We start from the raw sequence: 24,948 nt of genomic DNA, 5'->3' as shown, positions 1-24,948 counted from the left end.
GGGATGTACTGCCACCAGAGCGGTCAAGGCATTGGGACCGCATTTTCAGCAGTCCAATGCACTGCTCAATGACAACTCAGGTAGCCACATGGGCCTCATTATACCAGGTCTCTGCATTGGCCTCCGGCCTGGTGTCATTAGCCAGGACCTCAGTGGGTACCCCTTACAACACCAGGTTAAAGTCCAATAGGTTTGTTTCAAATCACTAGCTTTCAGAGCACTGCTCCTTTCACCTGAGAGTGATTTGAAACACACCTGTTGGACTTTAACCTGGTGTTGTAAGACTTCTTACTGTGCTCAACATCTCCTCGAAAGACCAGTGATGCCTGTACACCTTGGGCCGTAATCAGCCTTCCCCCGCTGTGTCCCTCCCCGGCCTGATTGAGGAAAACATGTCATGCACACAGTGTCCATTATTGTCGAACTGATTAAAAGTTCTGAACAGCAGACTGATGCAACTCTCAAGGTGCTGTCACAAACTTGTATTTGTTGGTAGCAGGCTAGCGCAACATATTTTATGATTGGTGACTCAGCATGTCATTTATACATGATGAATCATAAAAAATTTTCAGTCAGGCCATTGAAATGAAGTACTTGGCTTTCAAAAGTAACATTGTTTTCACCCCTTCCCTCAAATTCTGACCTCATACTTTGCTGTGCACACCCTGTGATGTTTGATGCACTTTTAGCTCTGAACTCCTCTCGTGCTGCTCCATACTTTTGCTGTCTGTCAAGATCAGCCAACTTTTCCTTCAGCTGAACCTTCCATGTAGCTCCGTAACCAAGAAGAGTTGAGATTGATTGTGCCTTCAACCAGCTACTCAATCGACCTCTGCTTCTATTCAAAGTAATGATGTGGGGGTGCCGGCATTGGACTGGGGTGAGCCCAGTAAGAAGTCTTACAACACCAGGTTAAAGTCCAACAGGTTTGTTTCAAACACGAGCTTTCGGAGCGCAGCTCCTTCACCTGAGGAAGGAGCAGTGCTCCGAAAGCTCGTGTTTGAAACAAACCTGTTGGACTTTAACCTGGTGTTGTAAGACTTCTACTCTATTCAAAGTAAACAATACACTGAGCACACTGTGAGCAATGACTTGTAATTAACATTAGTAGAGTAGAAATTGTTTTGTTATTGCCCCAACATAACTAATTGCCCAATTTAAATATAGCTTAAATATAGCAAAAATATAGCTTTTGTCATGAAATAATCAGTTAAAAATAAAGCAGAAATATGAAAAATATTAAACTGCCTGTATAGCAATATACATTTCACACACCATAATAAATGAAACACTTGCGTTTGAAGGCCAAATTCAGCTTAAACGGTGGTAGATCAGGCTCGAGAGGCTAAATTGTCTAATTCCACCTTCCAGCCCATGATCTGTAGCTCTGTAGGTAACAGCACTTGAAGCACAAATTCTGAAGCGCCGAACTTCTGTCATAGAATCATAGAATTTTGGACAATTTTTCATGGCCAATCCACCCAACCTGCACATCTTTGGACTGTGGGAGGAAACCGGAGTACCCGGAGGAAACCCATTACCTTTGTATTTATCCAACCCTTCTGCTATTAAACTCACAGATAGGACTATGATTTACGGTGGGAATTGTAATGGAAAAGCCTAAAAAAATCCACTCCCCCAGCACATGTCCATTTAAAAACTCCACAAGTCAATAAACTGAAGACAGACCTAAAAAGACATGTCTTCAATTTAAAAGGGGGCATGGCTTCGTTTGTGATGGTGCACAAACCCACTTCCCCAGTCTGCTTGTTGGTTGAAGCTGAATGCAAGACTGGAAGGTCCAAAGGCTCCAGTGTGAAAATAGTTTTTTAAAACATGGCCATTGGCGTGCGCTTGCACTCCGCAGGTGTCTGGAAGATCTGGGCCCATTAATTGCCATAGAGCCTGTGCATTAAATTCAAATTAGCTGTAATGTCCACTTCACCACTAGATGGAGCTCTATTACTAAGGAATCTTATGCAACTGTAATTCAACATGAATGATGTTAGAGTACCTAAAGTGTAAAATACATAAATATGGCGGTTCATCCCTCTGTCTTGAGAGCTCATGTAACATTTTAAATCTGATAATTCTGTAATTTGGAGAGCACGGCCTGAATCACAGTAAACTAAGAAAATATTTAAAAATACCTTTGTTACAGATTTATTTATATTATGTAACAGAAAGGGCTGCATGTTTTCAGAACATTCTGACACTGGATGAAAACTGTTACAGAAGCAGAGAAAAGTAACTATTTTAAAAATAGTAGACTGCTCTACTTGTACTTATTAACACAGTACAGAGTTGGTTGATGTTTTGTGACACATTGGGTAATGTCCCTGTCTCTGAGCCACAAGCCTTGGGTTTGAGTCCCAACTCAGGGCTTGATAGCCAAGGAAAGTGCATTCATAACGAGGCCAATGGGTTGAGTATCAACCTGCAAAATCCTTCCAATGTGCCAATGGCTGATGGTAAAAGCCAGAGACACTCCTCGTCAGCCATGCCTAATATGGAGTGGCGCCCCTCAAGCTTTTAGCCTTTGGTAACAGTCCCAGTGACCTGTTCCAGGAAAAACCTTTATGTGAGGACAGATGAAAGTCTGCCTTGAGCAACACTAGGCTTGGGAAGAGAAACAACAACAATAGAGCAGGTTAATTTTGATCCATCCATCCCCTTACATTCAAGAGTTTAAAATAATTTGCAGTTTGCTTTTGCATATCCGAATTAATTAAAGTTACAGATAGAACTCATTTACACTTGATTACATGAAAGCCATCTCTATATCTGTAGTGTGAACTGTATGTTACTTGTTATATGCACACAGGTAACCTGTGTAAAGGTGCCTAATTTACCAAGATCCAGATTTGCATACAAATTTGTAGAAAGTATACAGTTCCCAACTATTCATACCATTCATGAAGATTGCGAACAAATAAGGATGGTCAATAAACTAATGGTGGGCATTGTGAAATTTGTTGATATCATCTGTGATATTTTAGTCATTAAAAAGATTATGAAAGAGTAAATAAACTGCAGTAGGTCTAAAATAAATAAAGTAACTTTCATGGGAGGTGGTATAGTTCCCAATGCTGTAAGCAATTAAATCTTGACATTGTACCATCAGTATTGGCACTGCATACGTGATGTAAACACTGACACTTTCTGTTCGCCAGCTCCATCAGAAACACAATGGTTCTATAGAGGTAGTGACTCTTTACACCAGAGAGATGGTGTGGTAATAAATCAGACGTTCAGAAATGTTTCTATGTTCAGGTTCAGGAGAATGTTCATGGCGTTACGACAGAGGAAAGTCAGACTGCGCTTCAGAATCACACCTGGAACGTTCAAAAAGCCGTACAGTACCTCAAGGTAACCATGAGCTCGGATCCATCCTTTATCTTATTTGCACTAACCCTAAATGAGAACAGTGCTGTGGAGGCACTGCCAAATAAAGTAGATTCTAGCTGTTAATTGTTAAAAATTGCTGCTCTGAAAGCCTATCATTTGACAGGTTTTGCCAGGTAGTTTCTCTTTTGCATAGTTCTTATTGGGTTCAGTGTCAAATCAAATTCCTTGCTTTCCCTGCATGTTGATACCTGCACTGGTGCTGTTAACAAGTCAAGCACTTAGTGGGCCATAATCCAGGCCTGAACCTTTGAATTGCATTATACTCCAAAGAAAGGATGCTACTTCCCTTAATGTAGATGGCCTTGTTTTACCAGTCAGTTGTTGTATTGTGGCATGTTACAGCAGACTTCTTTCTCACTGAGGAGGTAAGAATTCATCCTTTTAGATAGTAGATTTCTAAATACATTTTAACACAATACATATTGAAGAATATTGTTAGTTGAAACTACTTCCTGTCACTCTCCCCTAATAGCGACAGTCCTCTTGAGTTCTTTGAAGAGTGAATTACTATTTCTGGTTACTTAATATTTTGTGCTTCATTACGTGTATTTATTTTCTAATATCAACTCTTGTGTCAGCAAACGAGCACAAATTTGGGAAGCAGCAAAAGCTATCAGTAGTCAAAGGATTAATGGCACTAGGTGTTGGGCCTGGCTGTCCCTGCTCACCTGGGAATAGTTTGTAATCATTGAAGGAGTTTGTGCCAAATAGGACACAATGACTCTTGTTCAAACTCGTGCAGTGTCAGTGCCCTGGTGTTGCAACTTATGGATGATCCTCTTCAAACATGATTATGGTGAAGAGAAACTAAACTTTTAAAATGTGGATTGTGTGCTATCATACCAGGCCAATGTTCAGCCATATTCTCAGCCACACACAAATTAATGTAAGCTGAGCTAACCCTGTGATGTGTGTTTTACTTTATCTGCTGACCATGATTTGACAGCAGTTAAAGTGGCTGTACTTTTTGTTGCAGGCTGAACTGTATGAAAATTAACTTGTAATCAAACCACATATCCACAAAGTGAGTAGAAACATAGATAAAGGCATCTGGCCAATTGTGGCTCAACCAAGCTTGTTACAAGCACTTCCTTTTAAAAAAAAGGGGGCAAAACTCACCCATTCACAAACGTTGGAAAGTTGAAAACCATTATCATGCTATATATGTTCTGTTGACAGTTGAGTTGAGCCATGGCTGACTTTTAAAAATGTAACTGGCCATCGTGGATTGCATTTAAATAGTAAACATTATTTCATCGGGTTCAGTGATGTACAGTAATCAATTTTGTTCCCACTATTTCTTTGGTGTTAACAGCTGCACTATTATAAAGCTACTACAATGTCAATCTTTGTAAAGTAGAAATTACTCCAATTTTTGGAGAGCTCTGATGATATGGTGCGGAACAGAGCGTATGTGCAATCTAGTAAGTTGGGAGACAACACTGGGAAATGACCGTGAAAGTCAAGAATCACATCCTCTTTTCTATTGTTTATTGCCCTGCTATATTCTGCCCTTCCTCACTAGGTATTTTGTTCCGACAGGAAGATTTACTTTAACCAAAGACCCGATAAAGCTCAGTTCACTGATTTTAGGGAGTTTTGTTCTGGTTACAGTCCAGAAAACTGCAATGGTGATCCACAGATGATAAATGCAAAGATATGATGGAATTAATGGAGGGTTGCAGACAAGCACCTGAGCATTCAGCCCACATTGCAAATCTTGAGACCAAGCTTGTGTAGTTTATTCCTACTGGCTCAACTCTAAATATGTATTCTTGTCATGAGCTGCAACTACTTTTGTATGGCTATTATATGAAGCTCTGGCCTTCAGAGCTGCTTTAGATGTTTGCACAGTGGCATGGTATTTGATTGAGTACAATACAAATCATGTTGACATAAGCAGATTTTGTCTTGAAGCAGCAGAAGGGAATTGAAGTTATTTGTATACAATGGAAAGCAATGTTTATCTCCAGTTCTGAACCCTATATGATAGAAAATGATCTGTGACGATCGGAGATTTTACTGTTGCGTCCTGCATTGTTTCCCTGTTAGGTTGAGCAATTATTCTGTCTGGGATTGAAGACAAGAAGTGATTGTCAGAAAATTCTGGAAATGTTTAATTGGAATCTGGAATTAGCCAGTTGCCACCTGTTAGACACTTACAGTACAGCACGACACAGGTATGTGGTACGGCATATGGCTTCTTTGGATTTTGCTTGTTCTAGTTATTGATGTGAAGAGATAAGGAAGGACATGTCTATGATCCTGTCCTTTGGGTCGAAAAGGGGAACTACTGTAATACATTCTAACCCTATCTTCATCTACATTGTGGTTTTTAATTCATTGCCATACTAATGTGAACTATCAAAATACAGGGCCATTTGTGTTGTAATATACTGTTCTTTATACAAAACGAACATGAAAGATTGAACTTAAAAGCATACAAATTAGGAGCAAGAGTAGGCATTTCAGCCCCTTGAACCTGCTTCACACATGGCGGATCTGAATCGTTTCTGCCCCCTGTACCCTCAGAGTTTTGGTTGGCAAGGGAGCCAGTCTAACTCGAGCTTAAAATATTCAGTGACCCTGCCTCCAACACCCCACGGGGAAGACACTTTTACAGACTCATGACCCCCCGAAAGGAAAAAATTCTCCTCAGCTCTGTCTTAAATGGGAGATCTTTTATTTTAAAACATTGTCCCCTAGTTCTAGTCTCTCCTACAAGGGAAAACATTCTTACAGCATCCACCTTGTCAACTCTCCTCAGGATCTAACTATTTCACAAAGATTCTTCTAAACTCTAATGGATACAGTTCCAACCTGTCCAATATTTACCCCTTCTCAAGAGAACCTTTTCTGAACAGCTCCTAATTTTTTTTGGTGTTTCTTAAATAAGGAGTTCAAAACAGTACACCGTACTCACCAATACCCCAGACAACTGTAACAAAACATCCTTACTTTTATATTTAATTTCCATTGCAATAAACAACAACATTCCATTTCCCTCCCCAATCACTTGCTGTTCCTGCATACAAAATTTTTGTCATTCATGTACAGGGCACCCAGGCCCCGCTGTGGTACCTCGAGAATTCTGCAACCCATCCCCATTTAAATAGTATACTGTTTTTTTAATTCTTCCTGTGAAAGTGGACTAGTTCACATTTTCCAGCACCCTACTTAGTCTGTCAAATTTCTTCCCATTGACTTAACCTATCTATAAACCTTTACAGACTTCTTATTATCTCTTCATTCTTACTTTCCTACCTATATTCGTGTCATCAGTAAATTTAGCAGCAATACATTTGGTACCATCATGTAACTCATTAATATAGATTGTAAATAGTTGAGGCCTCCATACAGATCCCTGTGGCATTTCACTTGTTACAGTAAAATCTTGCCAACCTGAAAATGACCTAGATGTGAACATTCTTTTTCCTATCAGAAAGCAAATCCTCTACCATGCTAATATATTGCCCCCTATACCATGAGCTCTTATTTTGTGCAGTAATATTTGATGTGGCATCTTGTCAAATGCATTCAGGAAATCTAAGCACCGTACATCCCCTATATTCACATTGCTTGTTGCTTCTTCAAAACACTCCACCAAATTAGTGAAATACGATTTCCTGTTCACAAAACCATGTTGAGTCTTGTTATGGGTCTAGAGAACCCCAAAGTGTATCATGGAGTTCACCTGACCCACAACGTTTAATAGATTGTGGTATAGGGAGCACATGGCCCACTCTGCAGATGTGGTACAGCAGAAATGGAAAAGTATTTTTTAAAGCAAAACAATGTTTATTCTATGAACTTAAGTTAACCTTTTTAAAACATACAGTGAACATCTTAGCAACCATCAATTCAAATACAACCACCAAAGAATACAACACTAAGTAATCCTTAATAACTTCCCAAACAACATCCAGAAGACAAAAGAAACACATTAGGTTTACATTCAATACAGAGAACATTTATAATTCTGAATTCACCAAATGATCAAGAGATAGTCTTTTCATGGCAGAGAGATCAACAGTACACCTGCTCTGTCTGGCTTCAGCTCCAACACTGAAAACTAAATCAAAAACACACCCTGCAGCAAACAGCCTAAAACGAACGTAAAAAGCTGACAGACAGTCCAGCTCCACCCACACTCTGACATCACTGATAAACACCCATTTCTTAAAGGTACTCTTACATGACACCTCTCCCCAAGAAAAAAAATAAACCATCGACTTCAAGATGGTTTCATTTTTCACCTTTTCACTATCCTTTAAGAAATGCACACAGTAAATATACTTTTTTTGTTTCTAAAAGCAACACACGCAAACAGGTGTAATAATATAGTCAATTTTTCTTTTCGTTCTTCTTACTCCAACTGAAATCCGTCTCAAATGACAGTCTCATTGAACAAGAAGGTCTCTGCACGATCCATCTATTCCTCTACGCCTCGGCATTTCTCTTTAAAGTCAGATACTTTAGTTCAATCTGATCACAGAGTCCCTTGTAATTCTACAACACGGGAACATTGATTGTCACAGCTTTCAAGCAGTCAAATGCCTGTTGAAAGTCCACAGTACAGTGAAATTTTCGCCGTTTCTTCTGCAAGTCTATCTGTGCACCAACCAAAAAACCTTTGCACAAATGTTCGATCAAATCTACTCATGCCAAGAAATCGCATTATTTCCCTTTGTCTTGAGGGTATTGGAAATTCCTCAAGGAAAGTGACTTGGACTTTTCCAAATTCACTTTTGGCTATGTTTATCACCAAACCCGCCTCCTGGAGTCGATCGAATAACTCCATCAGATGTGTCAAATGTTCTGCCCATGTCTGGCTGAAAATTACCAGATCGTCAATGTATACCGCACAATTGGGTAATCCTGAAACGACTTTGTTAGTTGACCGTTGAAATGTGGCTGGTGCTTTTTTCATGCCAAATGGCATAACTTTGAATTGGTATATACCATCTGGAGTCACAAAAGCTAAAATCTCCTTCGCCCTTTCGGATTTGGCGGGGGCGGGAAAATATGGAGTCTCCATCTGTCCAAAGTTCTGCTTTTTTTTTCCTTTAAAATTTTATCAAATAAAACCCCCCCGAACTTGTAAAAAATATAAAAATTAAGTTAATAAAATAAATGAATAAAACCCTCCCGAACTTGTAAAACAAAAAGCTGCAACCGTTTAACAAAAAACAGCCGCACTGCGCATGCGTGCCCGATCATCGGCGGGCATGCACATAGTTTTGCCGATGATCTGGCACGCATGCGCAGTGCGGCTGCATTTTTTGTATATGTTCGCGGCTATTTTGAAGGTCGCTTGCAGCCGGCGTTATTAACAGCTGGCTGCTGCAGCTGTTGCGCGCAGATTTGCGCGATTGGGAGGGCTGCGACAAACGGCTCCGTGGCCCTCCCGACACCCGCCCGCGACCCACCCGTGGGTCACGCCCCCAAGTTTGACAATGCCTGATTTACACAATCTGATGCACCAAGTAATGCTTCTATGCCCACTGCAGTACCATTTTTTTTGCAGTGAGGGGATGTAATAATATGACTAGTGAGCAAAGTTCCCCATTAAACTTTGTTCCACTCAAGGTTATTATTCTCCACACTTTTAATAAACCCAAAAATGCAGATAGATAGATTATTGAAGCTTATTTATCTGCATTTTCTGTCACAAAGCCAGTCTTGTCAGTTATAATGAAAAAGTGTCAGATTCTTTAAATGAAACAGTGGTTCAGTGTGTGATGTCTACACAACTGAGAACAACCAAAGTGTCCACAAGACAAACTAACTTTTTTTTGTTGACCTACAGGCGATGATCAGCTTCTCAACAGAAGAGAGACCTCAAGACATTACTGGTTTATTGTCCTAGTACCTTTCTTATCATGCAGGGATTGCGAAATAGTCTACCTACATACTCCCAGACAGCTTTTTCCAGAGTAAAATTCTCGAAGCAAAGGGTATCAAATGACTATCACTAACCCACTCTCGCACTATCTGTGCATTGTGGTGCTACTGGGAAGTGCGAGTCAGCTTCTGAAATGACAGTATTCTTCAAAAGTAACAGGTTATTTGTTTTGTTCTTGGTGAAAATATTTGTAATTTTATGGCATAACCCAACAGTCTGCTGTATATAAATATATATATAAATATATAATATAAATTTTACTTGATAACTTGTTGACAGTAGATTACAGTTGTGTTTATATTTTGCATTGAATTTGTCATATTGGATATTCTAATAATTATTTAATTTGCTTTCCTAAAAGACAGTTGAATGGTTCAGTTTAATGTCCTGAATTTCCTATCGAGGTAAAGTTTAGCTAAATTCAGGAGATGTGATCTTTTAAAAGCCATCGGCACTAGTTTACTGAAAGAAAATTTGTACTGAGTCTGTATACACATTTGTATTTGTGCTAAATTTGTCAACGTATTTATCTTCTTCAATATGCTTAATTTCCTCCTCTTTGCGGCCGTGTTAATCAAACCTGCAAATTGGAACTGTGGATTTAAAGCCTCACATAATTACAATAAAGTTTTGGATTTGTTCACTATCCCCATCAGTAGAAGGGCAACACCCTGAATTTTCAAATCATAATTTCAAGTTCTATAGTTCCCCAAAACAGGAATTTATTGGACTAAATTCCGTTCATAAGGTGCAGCATTGGTGCTCCCTTAGGGCAGGGATAGTAGTGATGAGTGAGAAAGGAACTGACATAGCTGATGTTGTCGCAGTAGCAACATAAACTTTCAACAAACCAACCAAAGCTATACAAGTAAACCTTGGCAGTAATTGTGGAGAAATCTGTACTGCATTTTACTGTCCTGCCCCACTAGCTCAAGATGGCAATGAAGCCTCGGTGAACATTAGGGAGTATGGATTAAATTTTGGAGCTGGTCAATTTTATGTGTTGCAAATAAAGAGGAACATGATAAACTTGATTTTATTATGAAAAATTAATAATTGTGTTAGAGGAGAAACATGGCTCAAATTGACACATCTATTTGAGAAAATCAGGCCACAGGCACTGACATATACAGATTAAATCTGCGTAACACTGAGAAAAATTTCTTAAGACTCTGAGTCTATCAGTTTTATTAAATCATTCACCCCCTTCCATACAAATTAAGTGGTTTATTGTAATCAGTATATAGCTATTTGAGTTATTAAAGGGTGAAGTTCTCATTCTTGGTGTTCTGATTCCATATCACAAAGCCTGCATATTTCCAGCTCCGTATCATCCCCTTCAGACACTGAAATGCTTGCCCATGCTTTTATTATCTCCAGGCTCAACTATTGTAGTGCTCTTTTGTTGGTCTTCCACTCCATAAATGGTAGCTCATTTTCAAACTCTGCTGCCTGTACCAAGTCTTATTCACCCATTTCCCCCGTTCTCAATAATCTACATTAACTTACAGTCCCTCCTCCCTGTACAGTTGCCTTTCAAAGGATTTTTTTTCACTTATTAGGCTGGCAGTCCTCCCTCGCTGCCCTTGGTTTAAATTTAGCCTAAACTTGAAAATGTGGTCCTGTACCACAAAATGCAAATTCTAATTAGTGCTGCAACAAAACATCTTGGCAACCTGTATAAATGACAAAAGACAACTGTTCCAGTAATAAAGGAAGTTGCAAAGTCACCCTGATGTTTAGATTTGTTCAGTTTACAAAGGTACATGTTGCAGGTGCAGCGTAACTGGGCGATGAAATTAGGATCTTCACACACCTTTCTTATACCATTAGAACAAGGAATTCATCTTGTACAAACATCATTTAGTTAGAAAATTGGATGGCTCGATTCAGTTTTTTAAGAGTATGCTATTTGGCTGAGAGAGAGAGGGTGGGCTAGAGGAAAATGTCTGCTGAGGTTATATTCCATTCTCAGGTAGGAGGCTGGAGGCCAATGTTTTAATCCCACTATATTTGCCAATTAGCTGGGAGAGAAGATTCACAACTCAATCTAACTTGCATATTCTGCAAGTAGGAGTAAACCTAAATTATAGTTTGTGTTGACAGTGTGAAACTAACTTTGTTGAATTGGGGATTCAAACTGAAATATGTGGCATTCTATTCTTTCTGAGAACTGCAGTAACATTTCAGTTTTTGAATCAAAACTAGAGCAAGCTTATAGTTTTTAATGTTTCAAGATAAAGTCAATTAAAATATGTTCTACCGTTACATATTTTGATAATTATACTTAGTAGAATTACCTCATGCTTTTGCCATCAACAACTTGTAGCGAGTCACTTTTCTAACTACTCTGTTAAGGAAAACTACATTTTGAAAATGGGAAAAGACCTTGCTTTGTTGAAAGGGTCATCATCCATCAGGACAAAGGATGGTTGAGGAAACGATATTTGCTTCCTTAACTAAATAATCCTCAATTACATAGGAATGATTCCACAGTCCCAGCAAAGTACCATAACCAAAAGCGTGTGGACCAGAGAATTGGGGAAAGACATCATATGGGACAGCACTTATAAAGTTTCCCCTGATTTTGCAACTATCAGTTTCCGTTTGTCATTCCAGTTTTTGCTTCACCAAGGAGGTTAGGGCAGGATAGTCTTGATCACAAACTTTTTCTGGCACAATCATGAATGTTTTTGTGTCATCATACAACTATCCACCCAAGATTAAGCTAGTCTTCTGCACAGTAGTGTCTATTGAGAACTTAAAAGAATAAATCAAATTGACCAAGTTTGTTTGTATTCTGAAATTCAAGTTTTTCACAGCTACTAAAATGGCCTTCTCGGTAACCAGATTTAAAACTCCTTAACCAACAGTGCAAGTAGTATGAATGAGAAAATGAACTTTCATGCATTTACTCATCCTCCTCGATTAAGCTAGACCTGATAATCCCCAACAGAAGTGGTGTTGAAGAATGATAGCAAATTGGTCAGTCTGGGCCTAAAAACTGCCACCAAATGTCCTGCTCAGAAAAATGCTGAACAGAATCAGTTGGAAAATGGCCTGTGTAAGTGAGTTAAAGAGAACCTCTTACCACAATTAACTCTGAATGGGTTTTAAAACAGACAAGCCAGCAAAGATTAAATTTAGTAACATTATGTATAGACATTGTGTTGGTGCCAGAGATTTCTGAGAAACTGAACACTGCACATTTGTATAAAGTTTATTTTTCAACCTGTTTTGTAGAAGCTTGGTTGTTGCATGTCTTGTGATCAACATTGCTTGGATTGCAACATTGTCATAATGCTACATTTGAGAAAAAATGTTAGTGTTAACTCAGGTCTCGTTGGATCCTTGCAAAAATAAACTTGTGTATACTGAAACCTGAGGTAATTCCCTCTGTAATATAAGAACTGTTTTGATGTCATCCTTTGAATTCCTTGACTGTAAAGACTGTACGATGAGTGATCGACTAGGTCTGTACAATTTCACTGTAGCATCCATCAAAATGAAACTAACGCTCACAATTAAGAAAGGGCATTAGTGCATTGCTGCTATGTTTCTCCCATTCCACTTTTCTCTTTGGATTGCATTTTTTCACTCGTGTGTTTGAGGAGCACTTTCTTGAAAAGAGGGTACATGTTGGATATGATACCCCGATACCCAGAAAACAGGTATAAATACAATCCTATATCAATATCTATAACATTTGTATCACTCTACAGAATGTTCCTTGTATAGGTACTGGTATTTCAATAATGAAAGTGATAATGGTATCGCCATGGCTTTACCCCTCCCCAATACTGGTAACAGAGTTTCAACCATATCAGGAAAATGTGATGTGTGCAAGGAAGGGGAGAAAATAATTTACTGCTGCAGAGCACAGCCATTCATTTGCTTTAGCCAGTCCAAAGAATTTATAATATGGCGAGAAACACAATAGCATGTTCAAAGCATTGTATAAATTGTGTTGTTTTCATAAAATAAAAAAGTTACATTTATTTCTGAAATAAAGTGATTGTATGGGTTATTTACATGGAAATATATTTCCTAAACCTATTTTCTGTTCAAATCTGGGAGAATGGGAGTATAATTTGCGATTGCACATGTACAATTATAAACATAGGGGATTGTTATATGGACAATATGGGCTAGAATTCTAAAATTAATATTTGTGTAACTGATGTCCATCAGATGCAATGTTAAAGCAAGATGATGTCTCATTGTACCAGTAGCTCAGGGGGATTTGCTTGGTTGTCAACTACAGTTGGTCCACTGGAATTGGTATGACAGCCATACAGCTTTTTACCATTTTCGTAAATAATCGACCTAGATGTTAGAGGAGTGGTCTATAAGTTCAGGGATGATATGAAAGTTAGGACTGTGGAACAGAGCAAATTCAGATGTCAGAATTAGTGAAGAACAAAGAACAATGCAGCACAGGAACAGGCCCTTCGGCCCTCCAAGCCTGCACCTTGGCCAAAGCCCTCAGCCCTTCCTTGTGCCATATCCCTCTATACCCATTCTATCCATGTATTTGTCAAGATGTCTTTTGAACACCGTTAATGTATCTGCTTCCACAACCTCCCCTGGCAACCCGTTGCAGGCACTCACCACCTTTTGCGTATAAAACCTGCCTCGCACATCTCTAAACTTTGCCCAAGGACCTGAAACCTATGCCCCTTGGTGACTGAGCCCTCCACCCTGGGAAAGAGTGCCTGCCCATCCACTCTATTCATGCCCCTCATAATCTTGTAGACCTCTATCAGGTCACCCTTCAACCTACGGTTTTCTAATGAAAACCGTCCGAGTCTATTCCCCATCTCTGCATAACTAATACCCTCCAGACAAGGCAATGTTGCTCGTTCTGGGTGAGTGTGCTTTACACTCAATTTGGCTCTGTTTTGTTCCTTAGCTTTAGAGTCGCCAGGTATCGTTAAGATACCGCCACAAGTTTCAAGTTCAAGTTCAAACCAATAACTCCACACACCAGTTAGTAAGTTCAAACAAGACACGTTTATTATAATACAGTTATCTACTAATCATGCATATAAAACTACAAGGCTAGGCTAATCCTACCACTAATAGGCCAATACTTATCTGGAATAAGGGAACTGCCGGATCAGGGATCAATGGTCTCTTGCTCTGCACTGGGTCCACAGGCTTCCAGTAGTTATGGACTAAAGGGGGTCAGGAGTGTCTACACTCTTAGCGTGCGTTATATGACACTTACGTGATGGCGGCTGCTGTCCAGGCCTCGCCTCAAGGTTCTTTGAGAGCTGCTAAGATGTTCTGCTGGGAGGGCCGGCTGAGAGAGCTGGTCAAGGAGAGGCTGGCAGAGAGAGAGAGCTGGGGTCGGGGTCTCTGTCTTATACTTCTCTTAGGGTCTCGCGCCCACCTGGGCGGACCCTCTATACACTCGCAATCGATTGGCTCTCTTCCCAATCGATTGATTTGAATTCCCCAATAACGGGGCAGTCCCTCGATCACTGGGCGGTTCTTGGGACTTATTGTTTTGGACTTCTCTTGGCGCCGAGAAGTCTGGCCTTCCATTCAATGTATCGATTTGAGTTAACTTGTTTCCATTGTACCTGGGAATCGCCCGGTATCGCTTCATTAGTATACTAACTTGTTTTCTTTCACAGTGCTGTCTGGTTTCTGCAGCAGTCAGAACTGGTTTCTGCAGCAGTCAGAATACACAAGCGCTTTTGCAAGCTGCTTGCTTTTGCAACATGTCCATTTTCCCTGCATTCCTTGTAATCTTCCATTTTGTGTTGGGCAGTGGCCACCCCAGGTGGCTACAGCAATATCCTGGTAAATCTCCACTGCACCCTCACCAAAGCCTTCACATCCTTCTGGTAATGTGGCGAATAGAATTGTGCGCAATATTCCAAGTGCGGCCTTACCATGGTTCTATACAACTGTAGCATGACTTGGCAATTTTTATACTCGATGCCCCGTCCAATGAAGGCAAGCATTCCGTATGCTTTCTTGACTACCGTGTCCACTTGTGGTGCCACTTTCAAAGATCTGTGGGCCTGCATTCCCAGAGCTCTCTGACTTTCTATATTCCTAAGTGTTTTGCTATTTACTGGCAGTAAAACTGAAGGAGAGAAATATTTGGAAAATTTGATGTAATAGTCAATGCAGAGAAAGGAGAAGTCAAGCCTGAGGTATTTTAAGCTAAATGTTTATTAGCTAATCCACTACTTAAGAAGAATGGACGAGGGGCAGCACAGTGGCACAGTGGTTAGCATTGCTGCCTCAGGGCGCCAAGGTCCCAGGTTTGTTCAAGGCTCTGAGCCACTGGCTTTGTGGAGTTTGCACATTCTCCCCGTGTTTGCGTGGGTTTCGCCCCCACAACCCAAAGATGTGCAGGGTAGGTGGATTGGCCACGCTAAAGTGCCCCTCATTTGGAAAAATGAATTGGGTATTCTAAATTTGTAAAAAAAAGAAGAATGGACGAGAACTCCAGGAAATTGTCGACCTCTTCGTTTCACATCAGTTGTGGGAAGTTACCAGAATTTTCTTTGAAAACAGAAAATGCTGGATAAACTCAGCAGGTCTGGCAGCATCTGTGGAGTTTTCTGTTTCTCTCTCCACAGATGCTGCCAGACTTGCTGAGTTGATCCAGCATTTTCTGTTTTTATTTCAGTTTTCAGGCATCCAGAGTGACTGAGCACGAGGACAAATACGAGCTGAGCAGAGAGAACCAGCATGGATTTGTAAAGGGTAAATCATGTCCAACTAATCTAGTTATATTTTTCTGAACAGATTACTAACATGAGAGATATGGGATGCTTATGGTTATTATTTATATGGGCTGCCAGATGGTGCTCAATAAGGTTCCAAATAAAAGATGTTCAGAAGTAATGTATTTATGTGGTTTGTAAATTGGGTAGGAGATAGGAGAGAGAGTAGGGATGTGTACTCCAACTGGCAGGATGTAACTTGTGATACCCTCTCCACCCACGACCACTTCAGGGATCTGAACTGGGGTCTTAGACTTTCACTATATTTATCAAAGATTTAGATAAAGGATTAGAAGGCTGTATAAGCAAGTTTGTTGATGGCATTATGTTAAGTGGTACAGAAGTGATAATGGTAGAAGAAGATTGCAGAAGGATATTGACAGATTGAGCATTCAAAGAATGGATTCATTGTGGGAAAGGGCCTAAGAAAGATTGATCAGAATATTTTCCACACGGCAAGAAGTCAGAAGCTGCAGAAGTGCAAGAAGATTTGGAGGATCTGTTGAGTTTTGATCAGCAATAGTTTTACAGTAAGTTACCTGGGTCATTCTTAGCTTCCTCTCAGTGAACCATCTAATTTTCAAACTTGTTTTTCTATTTAGTTCTTTGTAGTTACAGAAAGTAGGGAATCCTCTTACTTCTCTCCTACTTGGCCTGCCAATTAAATCAGCTTCCACTTCTTCCAAGTATGGTGCCTCATCATAAAATTCTGGTTTCTGGTGACTTGAAATTATTCTGGTCTCTGTCAACTTTAAATGAATGGGGCCAACCCAACAATATGAAGATAAAAATTGTTCATCTAACACAAAGCACAAGCACTAGGAACCAGTTGGAAAAGAAAAATAATTGGGTACTCTAAATTTATTTAAAAAAAAAGATTTTAGGGTACTTTTGGATAGGGATGAGGGTAATCCTCACGTTAAAATGCTAAACTGGGGAATTATGATAACATTGGACAGGAATTGAATAATTTGGATTGGGTGCGGTTGTTGGAGGGTAAATCATCATCGGAAATGTGGGAGTTTTTCAAGCGACATTTGATTAGGATTCAGGAAAGTCACATTCCTGAGAGAACGAGTGAGATTCCACTTTGTATCACTGGTATTAGCACTTGTTCTTTATTTCTGAATGGAAGATTCAGTTCATATTCATGAATTCATAAATCTGATAAAAATGGAATATCCAATTCTCCTGGTGATTTTCCTTTATAGATTTTTGCCACCATGATTCAGGATGAAATGCCCTTTGAGTTCCTGTACTGCACAAAGTGGTCTCCTCTGGCACAGGGTCTGTTTAGCTCACTGGGCTATATCGCTGGCTTTGAAAGCAGACCAAAGCAAGCCAGCAGCACGGTTCGATTCCTGTAACAGCCTCCCCGAACAGGCGCTGGAATGTGGCGACTAGGGGCTTTTCACAGTAACTTCATTTGAAGCCTTCTCGTGACAATAAGCGATTTTCATTTCATTCAAGTTAAAATTTCAGGGCTGTAGGCTAACAGAGAAATATCTTTAACAGTAGTTAAAAAGGATGCAGTCAATCCAACCTGTCCCTCCCTATCTTTGGCTGGGAAATCCTCCAAATAACAAAGAAGTGGAACTGAACCAAAGGGCAGTATATTATTTAGCTGGAACAATCTTATAATTTACCATTGTTTTATCATGTCACTTTGATTCATATTAATAGTAACACATGTCTGAATGGTGAGAACTGTTGTTTTATTTCTATTTTTTTTAAGTTTCAGTTTTAACAGGAGTGATTTAATGGAAGTTATCAACTACAATAGTAAATTGGAGTATAATCGCTGGTGAGTATATCAATTCACTTATATCGGTCAATAGTTTTGGGTATATAGGATATACAGTAGTGCAGTAAAACACCATGTAAGTTCCATTTAATCCGAGGGATCGAGATATGTAAATTATATGCACCTACCCATGGATTTTGTAATGCTCTAAAATTATGCACGGGTATGTGTCACAGGTAAACCCTTCTGCAAGAGTCAGCTGCACCCTGCTTCATAGCTGGATGGATAATGGCAGCTAGTCCTCCATACTCACCCAGCTGTCACATGTAGTTCCATGTAGCTGCTTGTGCATGGCAGAGAGGCCATGCCCCAGCAGTTTGCAGACCAAACCAAGTGAGGGTAGCATGTGGTCCATATTTGAGGGACAATGCATGTCACCAACCACCCTTTTTCAGGTGCACAATAAAGATTGCCTTGATGGTTGTAACAATGAAAATCATAGAATCCTACAGTGCAGAAGGCGGCCATTCGGCCCATCTAGTCTACACCAACTCTCTGAAAGGGCACCCTACCTAGGCCAACGTCCCATCCTATCCCTGTAACCCCATCTAATTTTTTTGGAAATTAAGGGACAATTTAGCATGGCCAATCCACCTAACTTGCACATCTTTAGACTGTAGGAGGAAACCCACGCAAACTGGGAGAATGCGCAAACTTCTCACAGACTACTGTGCCACCATGCTGCCCAAAATGGTTTTCCTTTACTGATACTGAAAGCATCACAACACAGCTGTGTGGACAGCTGTAAAGTTTGACATGGGTGCAGAAGGTGCTACAGATCATCCACTGCAGTCAACCATTATCTCCAGTCATCTTGACTTAGCACGTCACTGGGAAAAGTTGTGCAAGGTCGAGACAGAGGAGCTGGCCAAATGCAATTCATGTCCACTGTAATCAACGCAGATGTTTTTGTGTGCACACCTTACTAGCTCCGTTACATCCCAAAATGCACTCTTTTAGTATTTACCAACACACAGTATATTGCGGGAAAGACAAAAAGAAGAAACAGGACTTTACTTCTTGGAACATGCAAGCTGTACTTGACAAAGGCAACAGCTCCCTAGCCCAGTGCAGACCTGCTCTGTTGACAGGGCACCATCACGATACAATATTAACATTGATTCTTTAAGTGAGTCTCGCCTAGCAGAGGAGAGCCACCTAATGGAGCACCAAACCAAAAAGAGGTGAGAGGCAGGTATTGGCTTTGCTATTAGGTCTGATATTGCAAGCAGTTTGAATATTCTCACTAGGGACATGAATGATTACTTCAGATGTTTGACATATAAATTTGTATAGAATTTATTATACAAACTATAACTTTACATGATTTGCTTTCAAATACATTAAATGAACAATTTCTTCAATCCCCTCCATAAAATGCATTTCATTTTTGCTTTGTTAAATAAAATCTCATACATTAAAATTCTTATTTTTCACAAATTAAGGTGCTAATATATTAAATGTGCATAACATTTGATTACATGTTTCCAAGAAATAACAATACATGCAAAAAAATTGCCAAATAAAATTGTAAAATATTGTTGATTTAGACACTAATTGACAGAATTAATATAAATATTTTTTGATAATCACAAGTATGTAAATGTGTTCCACCATTTCCTTTCTATTCTTATTTAATTTTGATCAAAACACTGGCACTTGACAGAATTCCTCAGCGCTATGTTGATGGGTTAACAGTATCCATTTTCGATGACCTTTTATTCAGTCTTCTAAACAAGAGAATACACGTCTAAGTATAATTGATACAGCACTTGCAGTTTCATTACAGTACACCCTGAGGAGTACAGTCATAGAAGAAAGTACATTGTTGTAGCCCTGTCACCAACTATATTTTCTTTGAGTGTGGGATCAGAGAGTTACCAGTACACCATTAGAGTTTATGTAGTTTTGCTACAAAAATAACTTAACAATACTTTGTGTTCGACTAATCAAATATTCAATAGCTAAGTGCATATAACCAGGCATGGAGATTACATTTTACCAAATTTCTATAAAAATAGAGAATGAACAGGCAGAGCAGCTAAAGATAATAGGGTTTGACAGCAAGTGACAAAGAACTGAATTAAGATGCCAGGAACAGAATGAAAGAACAATCTGAATGTTTTTTTTAAAATCAGCATTTGAAGTGCTTTGATTTAATTTCATCTAAATTAATAGTGCGTCCTTGTCAGACACAGCCAATACTTACGGAAATAGCTAATTAATCTCCCATCATTTTGTACGTGCCAAGGTTGGGCTGCTTCTTTTAAAAGGTAATGAGAGGATCTGACGGAGAGCGCTCAGGATGGGGTACAAACATTGTAAATGAAAGACCTGATGGAATTTAACACCATAATAGTCCTCCTGGAATCATTCTTTCCAGACTATTTTTTTGTTTCTTCTTTGTATGTGGGTGGTGCCAACCAGGCCGCATTTATTGCCTAGCCTTGGTTGCCAAAAGGTGGTGAATGTTATCCTTGAGCCACTGGGATCTTTGGAATGACTATAAACTCCCTTCAAGACAACATTCTTAGCTTTTAACTTAGAGGCAGTCTCAGCAGGACCAATTTCCTTCTTCATCATCATAATGCTGTGAGCAATTGGAACTGAAGTGACCAGAAGAGTGCAAACAGGAAAGAGTAGTATGAAGACCTGGATCGTGAATTTGTAGCAAAAGCAGTAATATTGGAAGAAGGAAGCCCAAAGACAGTGACAGAACTGTGGAGCATTATGGGAACATCAGCACCAGGGAGAATGTGGATTGTGCAGTTGGGCCAGAGGTGCCAAAGCAACATTGGAGGAGCGAATCTTCACGGATGAAGGCCCAAGTTTTCTATTAAACAATAGCTTGAAGGAGCTCCAGTGACACATGAAAGAAAAATAATAAAAATGATCTCTACATTTATTATTAAATTAAATAAACCTGTATAATAATTGATATACATGTCACAGGTCATCTTAAATGCAAACTGGGAAGAACAGAAAAATGGTGGAGAAAGTCTGGATTAAAAGGTAAGAACTTCTTTGCAGTTGTAGCTGGTGAAAAGAGTTTGGAATTATCACTAGATATGCTAATTAGTGAATCAATTTAAGATGGTTGTGCATTGTTGTAATGCATGGATATTGGACGCAAAAAAATGGATGCTGAGGAAGAGTTAGTTGAGAATGGATGGAGCGATTCTAGCAGGATAGAAAGCACACGTAAGAGTAAGGTCTTAAACGACACAGAGAAAGAGATCATTAAGCTGTGGATAGTTTGGAGATGTGAAGGTGAATGTTGTTGCCAAAGACAGGGATTAATTAAGAACAGGCAGCATGATTTTGTTAAGGGAACGTCATGTCTGACTAACTTGATTGAATTTTTTGAAGAGGTGACCAGGTGTGTAGAATGCATTTGGGAAATGCAAAGCTTTTGAAAAGGTCCCACATGAGAGAGTGATAGCGAAGATAAGAGCCCATGGGATCCAAGGAAATTTGGAAAATTGGATCCAGAATTGGCTGCAGGAAGCAGAGAGTGATGGTCGAGTGGTGTTTTTCTTGCTGGAGCTGTGTCCAGTGGGTTCCCACAGGGATCAGTGTTGGGGCCCTTGCTGTTTTTGGTTTATATAAATGATTTAGATATGAATGTGGGAGGGTTGATCAGTAATTTTCCGGATAGGAAAATTGGTGGGGTGCCAAATAATGAGGAGGTTAGCCTTAGATTACATGTGAATGTAGAGAGGCTGGTCAGGTGGGCTGATCAGTGGCAACTGGATGAGTGTGAGGTGATGTACTTAGGCAGGACATATAAGGCAAGGGAATACATGATAAACGATGAGGACCTTGGGAAGTACCAACGATCAGAGTGTCCTTGGTGTGCATGTACACCAGCCCTTTAAGGTAACAAAGCAGGTGGATGCAATGGTTAAGGCACAGGGAAAAAGGGAAAAAAGGGAGAATTATAGACCAGTTAGCCTGACATCAGTAGTGGAGAAGATACTAAAGTCTATTATACAAGACAGATAACAGAACATTTGGAAAGCATTAACGCGATTGGACAAAGCCTGCATGGATTTAGTTACGAAAGGCAAATAATGCTGAACAAATCTACTGGAGGTTTTTGAGTATGTAACTAGTAGAATAGATAAGGGAGAACCAAACGATGCAGTATATTTAGACTTTCAGAAGGCTTTTGATAATATCTCTCAGGTTAGTGGACAAAATTAAACACATATGATCGCAGATGATGCATTGACATGGATCGCGAATTGGTTGACTGAGAGGAAGCAGAGAGTGGGAATAAATGAATAATTTCTGAGTGCAGGCAGTGACTAGTGGAGGCCAACAGAGATCAGGGGCAGGATTCTCCGACCCCCCGCCGGGTCGGAGAATCGCCGGAGGCCGGCGTCAATCCCGCCCTCTCCGTGTCCCGAATTCTCCGCCACCAGAGACTCAGCCCCTCCCCCCCGGCGATTCTCCGGCCCGCGATGGGCCGAAGTCCCGCCGCTGTCAAGCCTCTCCTGCCAGCGGGAATCAAACCTACCTGACCGGTGGAAGCAGGCGGCGTGGGTGGGCTCCGGGGTCCTGGGGGGGGGGGGGGGGCGCGGGGCAATCGGGGCCCACCGATCGGTGGGCAGGCCTGTGCCATGGGGGCACTCTTTTCCTTCCACCTTCGCCATGGTCTTCACCATGGCAGAGGCGGAAGTGACCCCCTCCCCTGCGCATGCGCGGGATGACGTCAGCAGCCGCTGACATTCCGGCGCATGCGCGGATTTACGCCGGCCAGCGAAGTCCCTTCAGTCCCGACTGGCGTGGCGCCAAAGGCCGTCCACGCCAGCCAGCAGAGCGCCAACCACTCTGGCGCGGGCCTAGCCCCTCAAGGTGAGGGCTTGGCCCCTAAAGGTGCGGAGACTTCCGCACCTTTTGGGGCGGCCCGACGCCGGAATGGTTCACGCCACTCCATCACGCCGGGACCCCCTGTTCCGCTGGGTAGGGGAGCATCCCGGCCCAGTGCTTGGATCCCACCTGTTCACGATATATATAAATGACCTGGTTGAGGGAAGCAAATGCAGCATTTCTAAGTTTTCTGATGGCACAAAACTAGGCGGAGTCGTGAGGAGGAGCAAGGAGGCTTCAAGGTGATTTAGACAAGTTGAGTGAGTGGGCAAACACATGGCTGGTGCAGTACAATGCGGCTAAATGTGAAATTGTACACTTCAGTGTGAAAATAGAAAGGAAGAGTATTATCTAAATGGTGAGATATTGGAAAGTGTGGACGTACAAAGGGAACTGAGTGTCCTTGTACAAAAGTCAATACGGTACTCTTGCCTTCATTACCCAAGGCATAGAGTTTAAGAGGAAAGATGTTATGCTGGAACTGTATAAAACATTGGTTAGGCCACAACTAGAGTATTGTGTGCAGTTCTAGAATCTACATTTTAGGAGGGATGTGACAGCAGGGCTGGAGAATTGTAGTTATAACGAGAGATTGGGCAGACTGGGGTTGTTTTCTTTGGAGCAGAGAAGACTGAGGGAGGACATGATTGAGATCCATAAAATTATGAGGGGCATGGATAGAGTAAACAGGAAGAAACATTTCCCCTTGATGGAGAGATCAGAGGGTATAAATTGAAGGTAAGAGACAGGAGGTTTAGAGGGGGTGTGAGAAGAAACTTTTTCACCCAGTGTGAAATTCACTGCCTGAAAGGGAGACACTCTCAGAACATTGGAGAAGTATTTAGGTGCGCACATGTGATGCTAAGGAATGCAAGGCTAGGGGCCAAGTGCTGAAAAATGGGATTAGAATAGTTAGGTTGTTTTTGACTGGCACAGACGTAATAAGCTGAATGGCCTTCCCTGTACTGTAGACCTCTATGACTCTAAGAAGGGCAAAAGGGTCTCCAAAATTGATAAAGAAATGAAAAAGGAATGTTATCTCAGAATCAGAGGATATTAGGCCCCATTCAAGATACAACAATAGTGTAAATTTAGCCTGATTCTGAGGTCAAGGTTTGACTGCCATGGAGTGAAGTCAACTCACACTTGGGCCTTAGGTCAGTCATGGCTGTAAGGTTGTGACTATAATACTTACATTACCATATATTCGGTTGTGAATAGTATCTTGCATAATTTTCCATACTCCCAACGCTATAAGAAAGAAAATTTACATTTAATCTGCAAATAATCTCAAACAGTGTGATATGCTTCAACCACATTTATTCACAGTTATGTATTTCTCCCAGGAATCACAAATGGGAAAGATTAACTTATTCCATTACAGAGCTAGTTGAACAACATCTACAAATCTATTTACTGAAAAACAGTGCCTCGTGACACTGAAACTGTATGACTAATTACTTGTCGAGATGATTAATATACAGTTTGAGGATGCAATTCTGAAATTCAGCTCAATTCGGTTTGATGCAATACTTACAACAATCTTTGTTCACTGTTTTCTCTCTCCCTCCTTCATTAAATAGTGAGGTTATGTTTACTACCTTCCAATCACAGCAACCATTTTAAAATCCAAGGAATTCTGAAGATCAAAACTGGTGTATCCATCTCGGCCGGAATTTTCTGGCCGTTCTCACTGGCGGGAAGTTCTGATCCCGCTAACAGTGAACCCTTGCCGCGTGGTTGCCGGTGGCAAGGGGTGCATAGAATGGGAAACTCCATTGACAGCGACAGGTTCCGAAAATCCCGTTGCTGGCCAATGGTGGGCTGTCTCCCCGACGGCGGGATGCAGAAAAGTATGCCTAGAATCTCAGCAGCCACCTCTTTTACAAACCTAAGATGCAGGTAATCAGGTCCAGAGGATTTGCAGTGTTGTAGTCCCATTACTTTCTCTTGTGCAATTTCTTTATTAATAATCATTTCTTTAAGTTCCTTATTCTCACTGCATTCGTGGTTTTCTGCTATTTGTTTTGGTGGAAATTTGTTTCGTGTTTTCTCCCATGAATCATTTAATCATAGAATTTATAGTGCAGAAGGCGCCCATTCGGCCCATCGGGTCTGCACCGGCCCTTGGAAGGAGCACCCTGCCCTAGCCCACACCTCCACCCTATCCCCATAATCCAGTAATACTAAGGGGCAATGTAGCATGG

General features: G+C 40.7%; 2 protein-coding genes across 10 annotated transcripts in view; one reads left to right on the top strand and one right to left on the bottom strand.

Moving 5' to 3' along the window:
• The window catches only part of tnk2b (tyrosine kinase, non-receptor, 2b), a 405,837-nt gene extending 392,513 nt beyond the window's left edge, over positions 1–13,324 (top strand). For 8 of the 9 annotated variants that reach the window (XM_038816361.1, XM_038816360.1, XM_038816362.1 and 5 more), the window contains 3 exons: positions 3,274–3,369; positions 5,461–5,588; positions 9,218–13,324. In XM_038816361.1, coding sequence (XP_038672289.1) covers positions 3,274–3,369; positions 5,461–5,588; positions 9,218–9,224 — 231 coding nt within the window. In that variant the 3' untranslated portion in view covers positions 9,225–13,324. The remainder of the gene's footprint in view (positions 1–3,273; positions 3,370–5,460; positions 5,589–9,217) is intronic. The other variant, XM_038816359.1, reaches the window with a different exon arrangement.
• Positions 13,325–19,360: 6,036 nt separating this feature from the next.
• The window catches only part of LOC119975649 (mucin-4-like), a 115,412-nt gene continuing 109,824 nt past the window's right edge, over positions 19,361–24,948 (bottom strand). Inside the window, exons 35-36 of the mRNA XM_038815431.1 lie at positions 23,937–23,992; positions 19,361–19,596 (exon numbers count right to left, since the gene is read on the bottom strand). Of these exons, the coding sequence (XP_038671359.1) occupies positions 23,938–23,992 (55 nt within the window). The 3' untranslated portion in view covers positions 19,361–19,596; position 23,937. The remainder of the gene's footprint in view (positions 19,597–23,936; positions 23,993–24,948) is intronic.

The sequence above is a fragment of the Scyliorhinus canicula genome, chromosome 13 (genome assembly GCF_902713615.1).
Source record: "Scyliorhinus canicula chromosome 13, sScyCan1.1, whole genome shotgun sequence".
Classification (NCBI taxonomy): Eukaryota; Metazoa; Chordata; class Chondrichthyes; order Carcharhiniformes; family Scyliorhinidae; genus Scyliorhinus; species Scyliorhinus canicula.
This window is presented reverse-complemented; position numbering and strand designations above follow the sequence as displayed.